Here is a 20771-nt window from a genome sequence, read left to right as displayed (position 1 = left end):
AGAGTCTGATTTTCCACTTACGGTTTCCTAAGACATCGTTTGTTTCCCCAGTACAAGAATTTGAAAGCTTTAGAGAAAATATACTGATCTAAAGTAGATACATGGTGCCTAAAGTTTTAGGCACAAAGGAAAACAGTTACCTAAAAGTCATATCCACTGGAACTTGTTCTCCCAAATAAGCCAGTGTACATATGATCTTTTTTTTTTTCTTTTTTTTTTGTTTTTAATTGGACTTTACTACTGGTACCATTACAATTTTTTGGAAATAATTTTCAGAAATCTGGATATAAAGGGCATGCATAAAGTCACACAATACTCCATTGTATCTTATTTATATTTACTTCTTAAATGAAAATCAGTAAGATGAGTATTTATTCAGCTGGTTAGGTTCGGGGTATTGTTTTATGCTTTTAGTTTTTAAGAGTTATGTATAACCAAGTCATTATTCAGCAAAACCGGCTGGATTTTTCAGTTTCATGTCCGCCAATGCTACTGAAGCTTTTGTGGGGTTTTTTGGGTTTTCTTGTTTTGTTTTGTTTTTTTTACTGAAGCTTGAGAGCATCAAACATAGCATTTCTGAGAAGGGTGTTTTTGGCAACGAAGAAATATAGAGTTATAAAATTCAAAAGAGCAACTACGAGTCATTGCAATGAATAACTGAAGAGCTTGCAGCTTTTAGTATGTAACTAGATTCAGCAATCAGTTTCTAGGTTAAGAATATTTTCCGTTCATTTACATTTTGTTTTCAATGGAATCAGAGGTTAGCTGTGACGTTTTGGGGTCTCCAGAATCAGTTTGTGACAGTTTCTAAAGTGTCTTTTAAGGCCAGTTTACCATAGATATAGTGAAGACCGTAGATTTGAAGCTTGCAATGGACCAGAATTCCCTGCAGATTTGCAAATCGCTTTTGCATACCCAGCCCCAGCCCTTGCAGAAGCAACACCTGGGTCTAGGCTGGTACAACAGGTGCTTCCAAAGCCTCAGATTGCAGGCATTTGCACTCCATGAAGCAAGGCCTCGCACAGGCTTGTTGAACCTTAAATTGCATTTCAGAACAATGAAAGAGTTTTGCATGCTTATGCAGTGTACAGATAAGAGTCCATGTCCTTTCTGCAACAAACATGCCAAGAAACGTTTGGTCACATTTCTCTCTTACATCCTTCTTTCCATCTTCTATTACAACACACTTAATTCTCCTCTTTTTAAGGAGTCTTCATGAATCTGATCTTTACCTTTTAGATACAATAGTGTAAATAAGAGACAGATGCAGACGATAAGCAAGCAAGGAGGATCATGCATCAATAAAACAACGTGCTATAAAGAGACAATATACTACTTTGGGAAGGGGGAATGCTTTTTGGCATGCATTTGTATAACGTCTAGTTCAATGGAGCCCTTTCCTAGAATGGTGCTACAGCCACAGAGATAAGTACTTAGATTCCAAGCAAAATATACATTTGCATACAAGTTCAAATCCTTCCTGTGCCAGACCCAGAAAGGTCCCCTACTGAGTTTCAGCTTTAGGAACAATTAGATGCCTTGTAGAACTCAAAGTCACAGTGGGTGTTCTCCAGAGGTCAATATGTTGAGAGGAAACAGCCCGTAAACAACTCGGAGAAACTGGAAGACAACTGACAACCTCAGGTGAAAAAAAAAGAGAGGCTGGCACCATAGAAGGATGAATGAATAAGAGGGGTGAAAGAAAAAAAAATCAGAACACAGAAACAAGAGGGATTGAGAATTGCTCAGTGTCATTAGGACATGGATGTTTGAATTTGATGCCAAGAAGAAGAGAGAGAAAATTGAGAGGTTCAAAGAACAGGGAATGATAATGAAACATTAAGAAAGATGATTAAATACTCTCCTGTATCCTAAAGTGTCACTATTGAATTCTTCCCTCCTCCTCACTCACTATTCTTCCACTTACACACACAAATAATTTTCCTTACAGATCTCTGACCCCAGTGCCTTTTCTGCTGTTTCTTCCTACAGTCCCCAGGAGCAGGCTCCTCCTTCACTACAGCGAAGCTTGGGCTACAAAGCTCTGCTCTTTGACCCTCAGCTGGGGCAGAAAACCAGCAGCTCCTCCTTCCTCCAGCTGCCAGATTCCACGAGTTGCTTCTGCTGTGAGCAAGGAAGGAAAACAGCTTGTTATTTCTCCTCCCTTCTCCTTCAGCCCTTTCAGGACAACAGATTGTCCAAGGGAAGAGGAGACCTGATTTCATGACTAAAAACCACATATTTGATCACATGTGCTTCTTTCACGGATATCAAGCCAGTAGATCAAGCATAGGGTTGGAAAAGGGACTCTCAATGGGGTGAGCATCTTGCAAATGCAAATAGTTCTATTTGTTGTGCACAGCACTGCTAAATGCAAGCTATTAATACGTTTTACTACATTGCTACCATTAATACTACAGCCTTGGACTCAGAACAGGATTATGCCAGTATCCTAGAGGTTTATGGATTCCTGATCAACTACCACACTAATTGAGTCTGAAGGACTAATTTATGACAGATAGTTCCTCTTCATTAGTATCTGGCTTTGTTAAAGTAGCACCCCACAACCACACACAAACACTGGTTCATTATATATTGACAACAGTGAAGTAAACCTGAGAAGAGGACATATGACAGTGTATATATGTGACTGTTTTATCTACATATTGCACATCTGTATATGGCTGCAGACAAGTTTCACTGTGTCTATAAACAAGCTGTATCACTTAAGAGTTGTACTTTTTCCTACTGCATTTCAAAACCCAGACTATAGATCAGCATCTGCCAAACTACTCACTGTCAGGATTTCGCCCCACAATCCTAAACAAAATGTTTTGGATGGGAAGACATTTGGACACTTACTCTTTAGCCAAACCATTTTGATCATTTATAACAGCCTAGTCTTCTGACATGTTGGTTAAAACTCTGCTTGTGGGGCATCCCCAGGACAAATAATAGATTTTTCATAAGTATCTGATATCAGATGATGGAAAGGGGTGGGCAGTGAGCCTAGCCATCATTCAGCTCTTGAGTTAAAGAACAGGAAATAACCAAATTGAAAAAGATCCAAAAATAAATAACACAGGTAATAAGTGAATAACAACTGATACTCCATGCCAAAGTCAGTCAAATTATAATTGCTGAACTATGCCTCCGTGCTTTAACTGGTACATGTGTTAACAAGCACTGTACTTTCATAGTTCCTGCCATTAAAAATAAATGCATCATTTATTAACACAGCTAAAAATATTAACCACCTAAAAAGTGTGGTTCAGTAAACTAAACCATCCCATTGGCAACAAGTAAAATAAGTTCTGAAACTTTTGCCTAATCAAGGCATTTTTAATATACATTTATATGTATTTTTTTATTAAATGCAAGAAAGCATTAGGTGGGAGGTGACAAGTAGCCTGTGTAGTAGTTTTCTTAGAGTCCATTTACATTATGCGGTAAGACAACACAATTTCTCAACACAAATGCAGTTAGCATCATACAACTCCGCAATCCACAGCTGCCACATCACAAGCCTTTTCAGACCAAGACCTTCACTAGCAATTGTGAGTGTTTAGCAGACTGGATTTTTGTTAGGAGAAATGAAATCACAGCGGATCGAGGAATCCCACACTTCAGCCAATCCTAAAAATGTGAAGCGTGCACGATTTCCCACACCGTTGGGCTAACCTGCCATAACGCTGGGCTGCTGACATGACCTTAATGCCAGCTTGTTCGAGTCTTCTTAACTTTCTGATCTCTTCTGCATCTTTCCCCTTGGGTGTTGATGTTTCTTTTGCACTACATGAAGGAGACTGGTCTATGGAGCTTCCTTCATTTTGATTTGAACCTACTTGATTTTTAAGGGAGTTTGCCTCAGGAGCCACGGAGCACACTTTCTCCTTTTCACACAGTCCTGATGTTTCATTCTGTTCTTCTGTGATTTCAGGGTGGGGTTTGCTATTGAATTATACAAGGTAGTTTAATGTATGTTATGCCTGAAACATATACACTTATTTATTCTAAGCACATTTTGCTGATACCAAGATGCCAAAGGATGTTCTCATAAACGATCCAGGAAGATAATTATGCTCTTTAATGGAAGTTGCTTCTTAGGTCAAATCAAAAGCAAAGTATTAGTTGACAAAAGTAGCATGCAGAAACACAGAGTCACAGATATATAAACTGTACTGGTGCACAGAATACAACATAAAAATAAATTGATCTTAAAAAAACCACAGCAAAAATGTTACCTATTTTGACTGAATACATCAAATGCTACTTATAAGTATCATTTGTCAGTGAGTAACTGTCTTGAGAAATGAGACAGATAATCCAGAAAATTTTTGTCCAGCCCTGGGTTTGAGGCAATATCCATGGTACTTGTATTAACAAACACAAGTTATACCTTGCGTTGTATTGTAAATAATGACATCAAGGCAATTATTTTCCACTCACTGCTTTCCTACCACCTTCACCAATTGCTACAAACAATTTATCAGTACCATCTCAGCAAGAGGTTTATTACAGCAGAAGGCGCTTTATACATCTTATGAAAAGAACAAAAATTAGGCAAGTGTTAAAACATCATCACTGAGGAATGGAGGAGATGGTCTGGTCAGTCTTACCTGAAAGGTCTGTCTCCCAGGGGTGAAGTCGCCGTGCTCCAGCTCTTTCGGTACTCTTCTCGTTCAGCTTGCTTTTTCCGAAGTGGAGCGGGTACATAGAAAGTCTGATTACTCTTGTTAGGGAGGTACTGGTTAAAAGGCACAGCTGATTTAGGTTCACCATGTGAGGTCCGCCTTGCCAACATATCATCTTTTTTCACATCTGGCATCTTTCTGTGTGGCAGGTCAGTTTCCGAGTCACTTCCTCTCCCTAGTGAGGAAGAAGAAAAAAGATCCTTCTTCTTTTCACTTTCATCCTTTTTTTTAATATATATATTATAAATCAGGGAAGACACAACCAAAAAATTACATTTAGCATATAAGCACCAAAAATTAGGCCACTTTTACCTATATTTATATTTAAAAATCAATCACTAAAGGTAGTAGCCATAATGTCTACACAGACAGTAAATATCTTTTTTCATCAACTCTTATTTTCTGCCCCTGAAAAACTCATCTTCAGCCACAGATCACATAAAAAAACTCAGGGTCAGATTAAGTCAGACTTGTCAATCACACAGGACAGCTAGAGACGCTTACCTAACTAAAGTCCAAATGACTTCCCACTTGTACATATGGGTACATTTGACCCGATTCCCACTCTTGAACCTAGACTTACATGTGCATAGCACACGCTCAAGCAAAAAAGGGCTGCATGCTCTATATTTACAGGAAGGCAGGAATCCGTGGATGTTTCTGCACACACATATTAACGGCAGTTTGAACACACACAGCATCAGCTTTGATTAGACTCTGAGAATAAGCATCAGCTGCCATAAACCAGAAGACTCAGATGGTCTTTCTCCAGGCTCATCAGTTGCCTGGTCAATCAGTCTAGCACACTGCAGAACAGACAGAGAGCCTTGATCCTCAGATAGGAAGGGACCTCAGGATTTAGAGGTTAGATCAGTACAGCAAAGACTGAAGAATATTTGCTGGCAAAGAAAATAAGTAAGGTGAAAGAGGAAAATCAAGACTTACAGAGAATGAGATGGGAGATGAACAGAGCTGAGCACTTTATTTTGTTCAAATGAACTAGGCTTCCTGATATTTACATCCCATTTAAAACACAGAAACTTAGGCAAGACTTTTCCAACTTGAAAACAAAATTCCCAAATGGTAGGCCAAATACCTTAAGGAGCATTTGCAGTGGAACTGCCCTCACAGCCATTTTGGAAGTCACTTCACAGACATTCATTAGATTCCCTGCACCATCATGAGCCTTTTTAAGTAATTCACAAAGAAGTTATGTAAATAGTTCTCTCCCAGCAGTGTAACATACCACAGGCCCTGGTGCGATGAGTGAAATGGAGCACATTCAGCCATTTCTCCCATCAGCATTCAAATCATCTCCCATCTTTGGAGCGCTGGATGTCTCTGGCCCTTGGTCCCTTTGCAACACTTACTATATGTGATAGCTGTTCACCTCTTTGGCATGAGGGGAAGCCACCCAGGTTGTGTCCTCTTGCTAATTCACCACACTAGTAAATTACTAGCTAATTCACTGAGCTACCTAATGAACAACTGAAAACAATGAAGTTTTCATTGTTTCAATGAAACATAAAAATCACAAGTAGCTTGTGTACAATTCAAAGTGGGGGAAGAAAAAGAGGTCTAAATATGCTAGGAATGTTATTTGCAAAGAGCTTTTGCAGCAGATTGAGTTATTCAATGTTTGCATGGAGAGAGACAAAGAAAAGTGAAAGGGAACAGTAAGAAAAGACAAGACACAATGCAAATGAGCTAGTTAGACAAAAACCACAATGCACTTTCTACCAGTAATCTTTTGCTTGAACAATTTTGGTTAAGAGCATATGATAACTAGCATCAGGATGGTAACCTTAGTCTATGTCTAAACAAAAAGTGGAGACACAACCAAAGAATCACGAGTGTCTGAGGACAGCTGAGGTTTGAAGAGTTGTAATATCTGAGCAGGGCCACAGAGGTGCCAAAAGAAAATGAAAAGATCCTTTACTGTTATTTGCTATTCTGTTTGCTCTTAACTTTGTTCTGGTGTTTATTTTTGTATCACATGAAAACCAGTCTTGAACCAGCAGATAGAAATGCTGGAATAGATAACCACATTAGCAGAGGAATTAGAACAGATTCTTCTCCCTCATTACTGATGTGCCTACCAGCATCCCCAAGTTGAGTACTTCAAAGACAAACAGCCTCTTTAATTATTCATATTTTACTAATGAATTTATTTTCAGTTCAAATTTGCAAAAATACAGCACTTCAAGCCAAAGCACTGAATTAAAGGTGCAGCCATGCTCTACATTTAGAACCTTAACTTTGTTGCTCTGCGTTTCCAAGTAGAAGAAGCAGCAGCCAGTTTCCACAACCCATAACAAGCAGTTATACACCACAGACATTCACAGATCCTTTGTACAAGGATCCATGCACAATTGCCGGCCAAGCAGAGGATTTTATTCATTCCTGAGTGCATTAACAACTCGACAGGCAGGCCAGTCCGCAATTAATTGTGTTTTAAAGAAACTGTTCTGCTCTACCACTGGTTTTGTTTGCTTTTTGCCAAGGGACAGGACCCACATAGGACACCAGAGCAGTTCCTAAACAGTGGGGCTAATCACAGATGGCATTCGTGAAGGTAGTATTACATATTGCTTCCACCTAAACTAATCATCACCTTAGGATCACTTAAATGATGTCCATTCATTTTTTTTTTTCTAGGAGTGGAAGGAGTCATAGTTTTAGTTCAGGATGCTATTGCTGAGTTTATAAAGCTCCTATCTGAATGGAGAGCGAAATAGTACAAACAGAACCTTTTCCTCCATCCAGCTTTGTGTATACATTATTTCCACCAAAAACTACATGCAGCTGAGCGAAACACTGGCCTGCTGGGGCCACAGGAAAAGGCTCAACAGAAAAGAGGTCAGCCAAGCTACACCCCACCTGCAACTCTTGGAGGAGACAGCTGTGAAGTTATGGCAGCAGCAAGCAGGGAAAATGGGACATACTAGAAAGGGCCGGCTGGACAAGTCATACGTGTGCACACAGCATCTTCATGCACCCTGGGTCTGGATATTGTTAAAGACTAATATTTAAGAACAAGGTTTGGATGCTTGCATCTTATTTTGTGTTTGTTATGCCTCAAGAATGCAACAAGATAGTATGTCTTAGCTGTGGTAAACAACCACAAAACCTTACTAAAATCTGCTCATACAGCAGAAGTTGATAGGAAGCAGCTACAGACTGTATGTAACTGTCTGCCCACCAGCTCCAAGTAGGCAGGGACATGGGACAGCCCTTGAGCACCCAGGATAGAGCAACACTTCTTGATTAGGACACGTGAGGTGTTCCTCTTTGCCAAACATTACACTTTTGTGTCATTTGGGAAGGCAGAAGAAATGTTCTGTAATGTGGAGACTGCTCTGTTCAGTGTCTGAGGGGTCATGAGGCTGCTTCAAGGAATCAGCCCTAGCAGCAGATTCTGGATGGTCAACTAGCAACAGCCCCAATACCACAGGCCACTAAAAACAGCAGAGCAGATCTTAGCCCTGCTTTCCCCACAGCTCTTTCATAATTCAGCTGTGATACGAGCTCTCTCTGCTGCCAGCTTTTCAGTTTTAAGGAGTTCCCCATCACTTCAGGAAATCTCTCATGTGTCCGGTTTTGATTAGTACCAGTTTCTTTCACACTGCCAAAAGCAGTATGAGCATCTGGTTCCTACCAAAAAGTCTTTCTGCCCTTCCTTTTTTTATTAAATAAGTAACAGTACTAAGAAGAAGTAATTCCTGTGTGGAAAATAACTTCATCTGATGATATAGTCTGACCAGTTCATCTGCTCATTGGGAATGTAAGTGCGCAGAGGGAGCCTCAACCAAGCATCCTTTTGTTCTGAACCAGAATCCTGCTCATGACAGGTAACCTAAGTGTATGCTCCACACCTACCCCTAGCAAATCCTTCCTCATCAAGCTTGCTGTGTTTACAAGCCTCTGGAAACCTCTGGGAATCAGACAAGAAAGGCAGAGAAGCAGCACCCCTTCCGTAAGCCTAGAGCTGCATGTCCTCACTCAAAGGTGTACAAAGACGGCCACAGCTCTGATGCTGGGAGCTACTAATTTACCCAATTTTCTAAATACCATGAAAAAAAAAAATGACATTTGGTAAAACGTACATTAGACTTCAGAACTCTGTCAAATACCAGAAATTTCCAAGATATTTCTATGTCATTTATCTGCCTAGGGTTTACTTAGGCAAACATTTTATTCACTTCAATATTTTCCTTGTTCCTGTGCTTTTATTTCTTGCTCCAGTCTAGTTTATCACTTAAAATCATAACACCCTCTTATACTGTAACCCAGAAAAGCACTCTTCCCATCATAAAATTACACTGCAATGATGTAACTAATTTTCCAACGCTATGCTATTCTGACTGAGACAGACTTCAAGTAAGTTGTTGGCAAAGTCATCTAAACCTCAAGGAGCACAAATCAGCATTCACACAGAAGTTTTCCCACCAGATTAGCAAGATTCAGAGGCTGGGTCCAGCTTCCAAATGGCACGTTTGCTCCAGAAATGTTACTTATATATCACAACGTTATGCATGTGGTGCGCTGTGACCAGTACTTACCATCGCTGCTCCCTCTGAGCACTACATCTGGAGACGGTGTCTGCTGCGAGCGGGAGCCAAAGGAGTCCAGACTGTCAAAGGAATCATCTCTGCCGTGGCGAGGTGGGGAGAGGGAATCGCTGCGTTCAGAGTCCCAGCAGTCTATATAGCCGCTGTCACGAATGCTGCGCTTTGGGCTCTCGATATCCTCTGTTTCCTACGTGGAAATACAGCAGGTATCTCTTCATAAATAAGCCACTGACATACTTCTGAGATCCATTACACATCAGACAACAAAGCATCTTCCCAATTACTAAAAATCTACTCCCCAAAAAAGTTTCCTTGTTTTCTACCCCTTCTTCCCTTCAAAGCAAAAGTGCAAGCTTGCAGTAAACCTCAATTTTATGCTGATTAAGAGGAATCCCTGTTCATTAGCTTAGTACGATGGACTGAGAAAAAGTTGCGATAGGCAAGTTAATAAACTGATCAAAATTGAAAGTAACCTGAAACTTGACTTGTTGTCCATAGTTCATAGCACAGGCAAAGGCACTACACTTTTAACATCGTGCCTGCATCAGGTTTAAGTCTGCTGCTTTCCAGAACATCCCCCCCTCCCCTTGCCCATCTATTGTATCTGGCTGGGACACCAGCAGACAGCGTTTGTTGTTGCTGCTTCAGCTCGGCAAAATAATGAAGCAGTGTGCCCCAGCCTCCCTCTACCTTGAAGAGAAATTCCTGTTATGAAAGAGGGATGTCTTTCTGAAGCAATCAGCAATGAAAAATATGCAAAATGCTTTTCCTGATGCCTCAGAAGAATTCAGTTGTGCTCTTTACTCTTTGCCAGCTCCTGGCTCTGGGGGATATGAAAGCACTTGTAGCTGACCCACATGTTCAGAGCAGGCAGAACAATGGTTGTCTTTGACAGCCCTGTGATTATAAATTCTTTCCAGTGCAAGCAGCACATACTAAAACACTGAAACTCCAGCAGAGGAAAAGGTCAATAGAAGCCATCCTCACCCTTGCATTATAATAAATCCCTTGTTTTAGAGCGCGTCCTAACATTAATTACAATCGCGCAGCCTGAGAAAAAACAAAAATAACTACTTTTATGCAAAGATAAATCTGTTTTTTTCTCCCCAGACACTAAGTAAAGTCAGAGATGTGGGTGCCATTATCAGACTGACATTTTGTGACCCAAGGATGTTGGAATGTGATTTTTTTTCTTCTTCTTGCTCCCCCCCCCCCCCCCCCCCCCCCCCGAAGCATTTGAATATTAATTCCTAATTAAGAAGCATCCCCTGCTTACCACTACTTGGAGCACAATGGCTACGTTGATTACAGCTCCCACTGTTCTTGACTGCTAAGGTTTTACCCGTTACTACTATCACCAATGAGACAATCAGTCTTGTGGGCCACCTCCACAAGAAAGTGGGTTTGCTGTAGAAACGATGGAGGGAGAAGAGCCCTGCAGTAACACACCAAAGCTTCCACGCTGGAAAAGAGGGAGGCTCAAAGCGAGACAGAGAGATCAGACCCAATGTCCTACAGACTTTTCAGGAAGAAGGCTTAATTAGTGCCACTCACTATTATGCTGCCAAAACACCATATTGAGGGCAGCGACAAAGGTCCCCTAAGGCCAAGTTAAACTGTGGTAATGTCAGTAAGTAACCTCACTGCAAACTGAAGTGAAAGTATTTTGTGAAAACAAATAAAATTCATCTAACAATGCAGTAATTGGATCGTATGCAATTTCCCTCCCCAGTACTGCTTAGTAAACTAAAATGCTGATAGGAAAACTAGACAACAAAGATCTGTCCCTGAAATCTACAGGAGTTACACACATCCAAGAACAAATCTAAAAATCCTATCAAAGTCTCGTTTATGACATGATCCAAAAATCTTTTTCAAAATGCAAATTCCCTAAATCCCCTCATCCCTTCACACCAATCAGCTACTCTCAATCCTCAGGCACACTTCCATTTTCCTAAATTACTGTATTTTAATGACACTCGGCAGCTACAGGACTTAAATGCGGGCAAAAAGCCCCATCCTGCATTCACTATCTCCTAGAGTTTGAAAACAGTCCAATTGCAAACTAATGAGTTCTGCAGACCCTACTTTCAAAGGCCTGTTGATGTTGATGTTAATTTTGCATGCTGCTCACCAGGAATTAGGAGGCAGGCAGCAGGATGGTATCCTAGACTTCTGTAAACATGTTCTTTTACAGCCTTCCCCTTGGCAAAGCTACTGTCCCAGCCCAACGCCGTCTCACAGATGGGTACTTGTCCTGCTCTGACCAAATGTCATCTCCCAAATGTTATCAATGGGAAAAAGAAAGTGGGTGTCTGCAGGACTGATAACACCATAACACAACACACAACAGCACATTAGACTTTCATATTATCTAATCAAAAACACAGTATGTAACTGAGTGGTAGTAAAAGTGTGACTGCCAAATATGAGATGCGTTTCTCCAGGACATTCCACGCCCTAAATATAATAAAAAAAACTATGTATGTTTTGTCATGGGGAACTTCCAGTTTAAAAGTATAGAAGAATGCATAACCAAATAGTTAATGAAATTAAAAACAGAGTAGCATGAATAAAATTAGAAATTAACAGACCTTTCAGGATGAGAAGCAGAAAAAGATGAGTCCGAGACAACTTACATCCGAGCTGTCTTTTGATTTGCTTATTAAAAAAAGGAGGGCAGAGAGGATTTATAGCAGAAAAACTTAACCAGACTGAATTTATGGTCGATGTAATTATTAAATTATGTGGGGAAAAAATGCCAATAGAGAATGTGATAAAGTGTCTTTTCATCACTCAAGTTCAGCAATAAAGAACATGAGAGTGTTGCGCAGCATGATTAACATGTTCTATTTTACAAGCAAATCCTTTTCAAATTCAGTAACAGACAAGCCCACAATTGCCAATCAGAAATACTGCAGGAGTACAGGAGTAGGGAAGTGACCTTAAAATAAGTCGCCAGTGGCCCTTGTAACAATACCCACCTAAACAAGACTTTTCAGGACTCTAAAATGCTGTTTTTACATTAAAGGAATATTTAGTTTTCAGCTTTTATGAGATCTCTACTCGGCTCCCAGCTCCAACATCTGCAACGAATCAAATCCCAGACTCTTGCTTTTGTCCTTGACCTGCAGTGCTCGGCACTGCCCAGCCAGGTGCTCCATGACCATCAGCTCCCCAGAAAATGCTGCCTTTTGGCCCCAGCCTACTTCATCCCACAAAAGGGCTCAAGATGGAACCTCCAAAATGCTCTGATCATTATTTTGATGACTAAACTTGACCTGGAAAGAGAGAAGCCTCATGCTGTGAGACATTAAAAAGTAAACCATGATACCATGCAGCACTAACTTCATAACAACCTGCACTTTGGCTATTTTTCTGCATTAGTTTCCTTCTCCATCTTTGTCTCACTTTTCAGACTCTTTGAAGTGGGCACTGCTCCTTCCCTGCTGCTTATATTTTGAAACAACTCAAGTATTAACTTAATTGCTTTATTGTTTAGTTTCAGCCATATCACTCATGAGTGGCAAAGTCCTAAGCAATTAGTGTAGGTCACTTAAAATGAAGATCAAAATAAACCTCTACAGAGAAGCAGGATGTTCTCTTTTTTCCTCCCCATTTCCACCTGTTTGTTCACAGGAACTGGGCTCACAAACAGGGATTTTACCAGTCTAATTAAGGCTCTCTGGTCGAGAGTGTAGGAACTGCTATCAGTCAGCCAAGTATTTCTTCCTCTCCATTGGCAATCCGGTGCCAGCCCTCTGAGATCCTCAAATGAAGAGCTGCAGCTGATGCAGATGCAGTAGCACAGAGCTTGAGGAGAGTAAAGAGAGTCTTCCACGGTCCCCAAACCCTACTGCCTGTGGTGACTTGGCCGTTACATGAGATGGGGAGGGAGCAGCAGGAACAAAGCTCTCTGTGGGCTGGACAAGGTATCTGCGTAGCCTTTCATGAGCAGTATGTCCAACACATTCAATGCTAGCACTGGGTGCTGCCACCTTCTTACATGCCTGCTCCTTGCTCCTTCCATCTCCAGTAAATGCACGTTTGGATATCAATGCTAACCATTACTGAGGTTAAGTGTCTCATGACGAGGTTCAGGGCATGCTGGAGCGCTAAGGCAAAAGTCTCCAAACTACCCTACGCCAATCACAACTTTTCCTTTCCAACAGAGCTCAGCTCATCATAAACCACCAAATATGATTTCAGCCAGAATTCAGAGCTTGGCAAAACCCAGATTCATCATAACTATGTCCCTGGTGAAACATAATCTCCTCCTTCTACCCTTTAGCTTTATTTAGATACTTTGGTTTGATGGTTTATGTTGCAATTTAAAAACAAAAGAGCTGCCCATGAGACTCAATGTTTTAAAGAAGAAAAACCTCTGCTCCTATGAGTCCTGCCACCTTACTTTTGAGTCTCAGTTCTTCTAGCTGAAACTCTGTGTCATAAATGGAAATAATTCAAACCAAAACCTATGGAAACGAAGATGCCAGAGCCGTGTGGCATTTTTAAAGCCCTGTTCGACATCACGTGCTGCATCACCGATATCACCACAAAGCTGCCAAAGAAGTTGTGTTCACAGCTTAGTAAGAGTCAGAAACATTTTTTAAGGAGGTTTACCAAGTAATTTGTACTCCAGCCCCCCACTTCTCTCGTATTTACCAACACACAGGTTATTTATGGCAGTAATAATTGAAATGAAATTTCCATTCCCAAAACATAACAAAAAGATACCTTTCTCATCTGTGCCAGCAAACCTTCAAACTCCTTCAGGTTCAGGGTTGATCCACTATATGACGTGCAGCTGTTTGCTGCTTTCCCTAGCCAATAAATGGTGACTAATACCTGCAGAAGTTAATAAGAATTAATTGAAGCCAACTGCACAGTCACTTAGCTAAATTTACCTCCCTTCAGCACCTCTTATTTATTCTAAACTACACAGCAGCACAAGATTTTGTTATAAATCAGAACTGAAAGGGAAGCATCTGTCAGTGGTTAAACATAAATATATTGGGCAACTACAAAAATTTAAACAGTTCTACAGAATATGTAACTTAACACACTATCTTCCTGGTAGTTTTATTAAAAAAATGAAACTGTCATGTCCGCCTGAAAAATAATCAGCAAAAATAAATCTGAAATGTGTGCCTGCCTGTTTCAAGGACAGAAAAGGTAGTTTCATTATAACATGGGAACACTTACTTCCAGGCTTCTGCTAGCTTAGGAAATGCTTAGCCCAAGATTAATCAAAAGCCATAAGCATCTGTTTTTTTCTATCAGACTAAAGTTAGTGGTTTCATTCAAGTTCTAACTTGATGTTTCTCCATAACTCAAAGTCACTTCAAAACTAGTGTGGGGAAAAAAAGGCTAAGAATTGCTCTCGCAAATGTTTATATATCCTCTCACTCCTTTAGGTAGCAAAGAAATCTGATCTGATGCTGCTGGTGCTGCAGTTGTTTTAGGATGGGAGAAATTAAAATTTTCAGGATGGTCAAATCCAACACCTCCAAAAATGCTGATATTTACACCATTCACGGAAAGCAAGCAGTCCTTCTCTGCACCCACATATGTCTCCACTTAAAGCAATGTCTTTAATGGTACCTGCGCAGCGGCAATTTGGACTGGAAACTGATCATCAAGGGCAATCTAGTTCAGTGTTTTGCACTGGTTTAAAATGCCAAACTATCACCTCAGAACTTAGGACTTTTTTTCGTTTAATGCTTGTTATTTCTACATATTCCGTGACATTGCAAAGTATTTAACCGCAAAGCAAACAGGAAATATTTTTATGTGGAAAAGATGTGCAACCAATAATAAATAATAATTGCCATTAACTGTCTCAAAACAGTTAAATAAACTGAAATACAGTATTTTATGTTTTGATGGGACAGAGACATATAACTCATACTATATAGTGAACTATGGAAAACAGGACTGGGGGAAATCCCAAGGGGGATTTTGTAGATAATATTGTAGACAGACATCTCCATCAGACTCCTCCCTAAAACATGTACCCCCATTCCTTCAGTGCTTCCTCCTCAGTCACATATGCTAGACTGTTGATTAGCCTTTTCTCATCAATTTTCTCTAACATCCCCAATTTTCATTTAGGTGTGATGTCCAAAATCACGTGCACCACTCCATCTGAGTCCCTGCCAGAAAAGGATACAGTATGTGTCATACAGATCTCCTGTTTAAAAAAACCCTTGAGGTGCATAATGTAAAATGTATTATATTTTATATATAAATATAATTTATATTTCTCTTTAGTTTATAAATAATATACATGCTATGAAATAACTGAATAACACTTTTAATAAAGTTCAGAATTTTCCCCCTTGTTTTTAAAATTACATTCAAATTGATACTACTGTGCTGAGGGAAAGGAGGCAGTTTCGCCAATATTTATTTTTTTTGTCTTTAAACAACCTTTATCTGAGCTGTTTTCCTTCAACCAGCACTACTCAACAAATTTATGTAAAAATCTTTTACAGTACATGTTCTCAAGTTAAGCGAAAACACTTGCAAATATAGTATTCCTAGCAACCAGGAAACTGTCCAATTCATTTTGCAATTCAGTTCTCTGATGAAGGTTGTGGTATTTTTTATTATCTCTGCCAGCATTTGTTCACTTTCTTTCTTCTTCCTTTTGTTATCCACCTTTCCTCCTCCCCCCCAAATAATGTCACATTTGCAAGCAATTCTGACTGGCTGCCAGCCGAGGTTGCAGGATCGAGCACCTGGAAAGCATACACTGCCTACAAGCACATTGTGAAGGATACTTTTGAAACTTTACCTTTAAAACAATCCATCTGTACAAAGGTATTTAGCTAGTGCCCACAAGGGTGCTAAGACGCAAAAGCAGAACTCCTCCCCTAAAACTTGTGTTGGGGAGTGCTGGATGCAGAAGGTATTACTCTAATGATGATGGGAAAGACAGGATGAAATAATTTGGGGGGGATTTAAGTTTTTGGTTTTGTTTTTTTTTAACCTGCAGTCATGATTACTGGCTTGCAAAGTTATTAAGAAAAGGTCTTGGCATTTCCTAGTAGTTTATAGGGATGTGACCCAAATATAAAATTAATTTATAGCAGTTTACAGCTAAGGATAGACAGCTTGCTAGGCTTTAGGACAATAACTAACTCTGAGATCAGCAAAGTTGAGCCATTTTCTCTTCTGCTCAACAATTACAGGATCCATTATCATTGGTATTAGTTTAAATCAATAAGAAATCAAAGTTAACTGGCATTAGCCTCTCTGGGAAAACACTAATTTATTTGGAGGAACAACAAGATAGGTAGCAAATCTGACAGTAAAGACTTGCATCCAGATCTAATGAACTAATGATCATTTTGCTTCATTTTAAAGACTTTGTGCAAATTTACTTCATGCCTATATATTCATGAAAGGCTACAAAAGCGTAGCTTCATGAGTTAGATCATTCTCAATGAAAACATAATGGATAGTATGAAGATCACATTATTTTCCCCTTACTTAAGCAGAGACAAACTTTCTCCATTGTGTTTGTATCGTAAGGCTGCTTTGCCATAGCAGCTCTATCCAAGTTTGCAGTAGAACCTGGTTAGGTTTGTGTTCAGACGAACTTTTCAGCAATACTCATCTGTACAAAGTTTTTAATGACATAATTCATGCTCAGGTCAAACACAGGATTAAACAGACAAAAAAAATACTCGAAGTCATGTACTTACATTTTTCAGCTTCCTACTATAGTCAATGTTCCTGGTTGCACACACACACCAAAAAAAAAAAAAAAAAAAAAAAGGGAGAGAGAGAGAGAAAATAATCAGAAAGCAGACACAAGCTTTCCAAGAGCGTGTATACAGCAGATCACGTTTTCCCTAACAAAAGCCTGCAGAATGCTTCTGCTGGCTGGAAACACATGAAAGCTAAGAAGATGTAGTTCACACATTCATTTATTCATAACGTGGGAGTTTTTTGTCACCGTTACTTCAATCATTAAATTATAATTCTGGAAGTACAAAAAGAAAATGAGTTTATAATGGTCCCACAGTAAAGTAGGACAGTGCCAAAAATATTTCCTTTAAACAGTGCTGCTGATTGCTTCAAAAAACAAGACCAAAGTCCTCACTGCTAAAATACATTCTTGCAGTAATCCAACAGTTAGATTCTGCTCGGTGATAAATCATGCAATCCATAGAGATTCTGGAAGCAACTGAACATGCATAGGAGACTGAGGAAATCATGCATAGGAGACTGAGGAAATCATCACCAAACATTAAGGAAATGGAGCAGCTGCTTCTGCAGAAACAAGCATCACAAAGAACAAAGCGGATGGGTGAAGGAACAAAGATCCTGCCACTTGCAACTGTAGGAAACGTATTTATTTTTTTAATATACACTTGACCACAGACTGAACATTAGCATCCTTCTCAATTTAGCTTTTTGCCAACGTTCAAAGGGTAGAAGTTTTAAGTTAGAAACAACAAAGCACAAAGTTTGCACAAACATAAACAACACTTAAAAATTCAGAAAAGAAACCATTAAAAGAAAAGAATGAAGGAAATGTGTATCACATTTAGGTCCTGAAAAATAAATAAGAGCACTTCAGATTTAGTACAGATTGTCTCTTGATTATTTGTAACGGAACTGCCTTCTACTATAACAGTAAGTCCACTCCAGCATTAAGTGTTACCTGATAAAAACAAAAACAAGCGTACTTAAATCTGCAAGAACAACAAAAGCCTAAATATAGGCATTACTAAACCAAAGTATTTTTTATGAGATCTTTTTTAATCCAAAATTTTATCTACCAATACCCATATACTAAGAAAACTAACAGTCCTATTTTTTTCTTAACAAAATAGCAGTAGAAGAGAGTCTTGTTTAACAAGTCAAGAAGAAATTCTTTACAGCATTAGCTCATAACTTTTATAAGCTGAATGTTCCAAAAAAAATAGATCTAATGCATACTTCAATTAACATCCATATGAAAAAAAATGGTTGAAAATGTCATTATCTTAATCATGTGCAATAACGTCATATTCATCCTTTACCACAGAACAAATACTATTTTTGCCATGTTTAAAAAATAACCCAAAAGTCTTCAAAGGGGGGCGGGGGGGGAAAATCACCTTCATGCTTTGGGAACTAGCTAGCAGAAGGCAGTCTTGAACATATTTCTCTACAACAGTCATGGACTTGGCTTGTACACCTCAACTCAGTCACTCAGTATGAACTTGGACAGTGCTAGGAAAACATCTGGCTCATTGCCACAGCTGCTTTCTCTGAAGAGTTGATGGGGAAAAAAAAAAACAAACCCATGCCAGTAAGACAGTGAGACACTTTATATCTACCTAGCATTATATTCAGCAGAGGGCCAAGCCAGCTCCGCAGAGTTTATTACTCCTGGTTTAACTTGCTTACGTGCTGGACAGCTCTCCTTGGAGCTCCATGCTAGTCCTAGCCTCTCAACCTGCCTGCTCTGAGGTACTCCACCCATCCCCAACCCCAAAAGATCAAAGCTCTTATGAGAAAGACCTTTTCTCTCTGGTTTTATGTGGAGATTAGGGATTGTTTTGTGACTCTCTCCAGCCACTCATTGTCATGATTTTACAGGATGTCATGAAGAACCCCTTTCATTGCAGTATTACCAGATTTAGAAGAAATACGTTACATAGTCCCCTCTTACTAGTATGTACAGGCAAGAAGACCCTCATGTTAGAGCCAGACCTTGGAAAGGAGGAAAAAGTGGGAGACTGTTCTTTGAAACAAGGAAAGTAGCCAATTCAATTTTCAGAACCTTTGAATTTTCCCAGACAGTGCTTGAACACCATGAAAACTTGCCCAGCTTCTACTGCCAGAAGGGAAAAAAAATAGAATGCCACTGAAATTTAGTAAATTGTTTCCATATACTTTTCCAAAATGGATATGTCTGACTAGGATTTCATTACTGATCTTTTTGGCCAAATCTTTTTGGCCAAATGAAACCAGGCCATTCAATCAATTCCACAGTATTTGCTTGTCTGTAGAGCATTAACTTTTTAATATTACACATTAAAGACCCAGAAATTTCAGGAAAACTTCTAAATAACCTCAATTACAAATTTTGTTAATTTTATGAAAGTGTGGGGTGCTCTTGCTTTTGGGGGGTGGGGAGCATGATTGCCATTAATATAAACAAGAGAAAAATACAGTTTGACTGCTGCTGTTCCTCTAGTGCACAATGACAAAGTCTTCCCTGAAAGGGACAACAGTTCCTATTTAAGACATCAATCTATTACTATTGGACTTTGATTCAAGCCTGCTCTGTGTGACCTTAGGCAAGTCAGTAATTCTTTCTGTACTAGTTTCACATCTATATTTTAAATCACTTTGTGGGGTGAAATGTTGAAAATATAAACATTGGAGTCTATGATTTCCTTCTCCCTCCCCCCCACCCATATAGTTCATTAGTTGAACAGACAAAAAAGAATGCCATCAATTTAGACTCAGGAAAATCCCTAAGTCCCACAGAATCTCATTGCTTAACTAAAACACTATTTTAAAAGAGCTGTGGTTGATCTCTCTGGGAAAAAAAACAGCCCTTAGAGAAAGTCTGTTGAAGGGAACAATGTACTCTTCCCAGCGCTGAAGGCTTCCCAAACCTCAGCTTTCTATTTGCTGTATACAAATGACAATTCTATAGCCTTTTTGCTCATCCTTAAATATTCACAATATTGCATCACATGCATCTGAGGTTGTTAACATGCTAATTGCAAACTGCTGTTGTACTTACTTGATGGTTACTCTGTTTGATGTGTCCTGCAGATCACCAGGATCAAAAAGCTGAGATTCTTTAAGTCCCAGCTCTTTGCAGCCTCTTAAGAATAAGATTATATTATCCTGAAACGAGGCAAAAAAAAAAAAAGAAAAAAAACAACAAACAAACAAAAACCAACTTTTAACTCTTCTTCATTGAAAAAAATAATCCTACTGAACCAACTTCTCCCTGGCTCAGTAACAGCTCACAGAGGTATCATTAGTTAAATGAAGAACCAAAGACATTTCCATTCACATAATTTAAGAAGTCAGTAGATGTTTTGCTTGAAAACCAGATGAATATGAAAAAAAACTTTCTTTTTTTTTTTATATTTTAAATATGTAACTACAACAAGCTTTTTGACTTCTCCCTTTCCAAACCCAGATGTTGGCAACTTCTTTAACTGAAAAAGCCCTGCTAATTTCCCCACCTACTGCTGTAGGCTGCCAGCACAGCTCCAGCATGTTATGGGGCAGAAAAGAAAAGGCTGGATTTCTGAATCGAGCGGGAAGGGTAGATGTGAAACAGCCCACCACCATTTAAACAAGTAGTTTGTTCAGAAAACATTTTGCATGTCAATACAAACAAGCAAGTTTCTCCTAGTTAAAACAACCAGTCTCTTCCCTCTCCAATCTTAACCAGTCAGAAGCCACCAGGAAAAGAAATAGGTGCTTTCTCCCCAAATATAGTGCTGATTTAAGCCTCTTTCAAACCAAATACAGA

General features: G+C 39.4%; 1 protein-coding gene across 1 annotated transcript in view; it reads right to left on the bottom strand.

Annotated features, from left to right (window-relative positions):
• LIMCH1 (LIM and calponin homology domains 1) overlaps positions 1-20125 on the bottom strand; it is a gene marked incomplete at its 3' end in the record, with an annotated part of 53029 nt that extends 32904 nt beyond the window's left edge. The window contains exons 1-6 of the mRNA XM_029084805.1: positions 20025-20125; positions 16978-17008; positions 14003-14113; positions 9257-9452; positions 4620-4869; positions 3682-3951 (exon numbers count right to left, since the gene is read on the bottom strand). Coding sequence (XP_028940638.1) covers positions 3682-3951; positions 4620-4869; positions 9257-9452; positions 14003-14011 — 725 coding nt within the window. The remainder of the gene's footprint in view (positions 1-3681; positions 3952-4619; positions 4870-9256; positions 9453-14002; positions 14114-16977; positions 17009-20024) is intronic.
• Between the last annotated feature and the right edge of the window lie 646 nt (positions 20126-20771).

This window comes from Antrostomus carolinensis, unplaced genomic scaffold, assembly GCF_000700745.2.
Source record: "Antrostomus carolinensis isolate BGI_N321 unplaced genomic scaffold, ASM70074v2 scaffold21024, whole genome shotgun sequence".
Lineage (NCBI taxonomy): Eukaryota > Metazoa > Chordata > Aves > Caprimulgiformes > Caprimulgidae > Antrostomus > Antrostomus carolinensis.
This window is presented reverse-complemented; position numbering and strand designations above follow the sequence as displayed.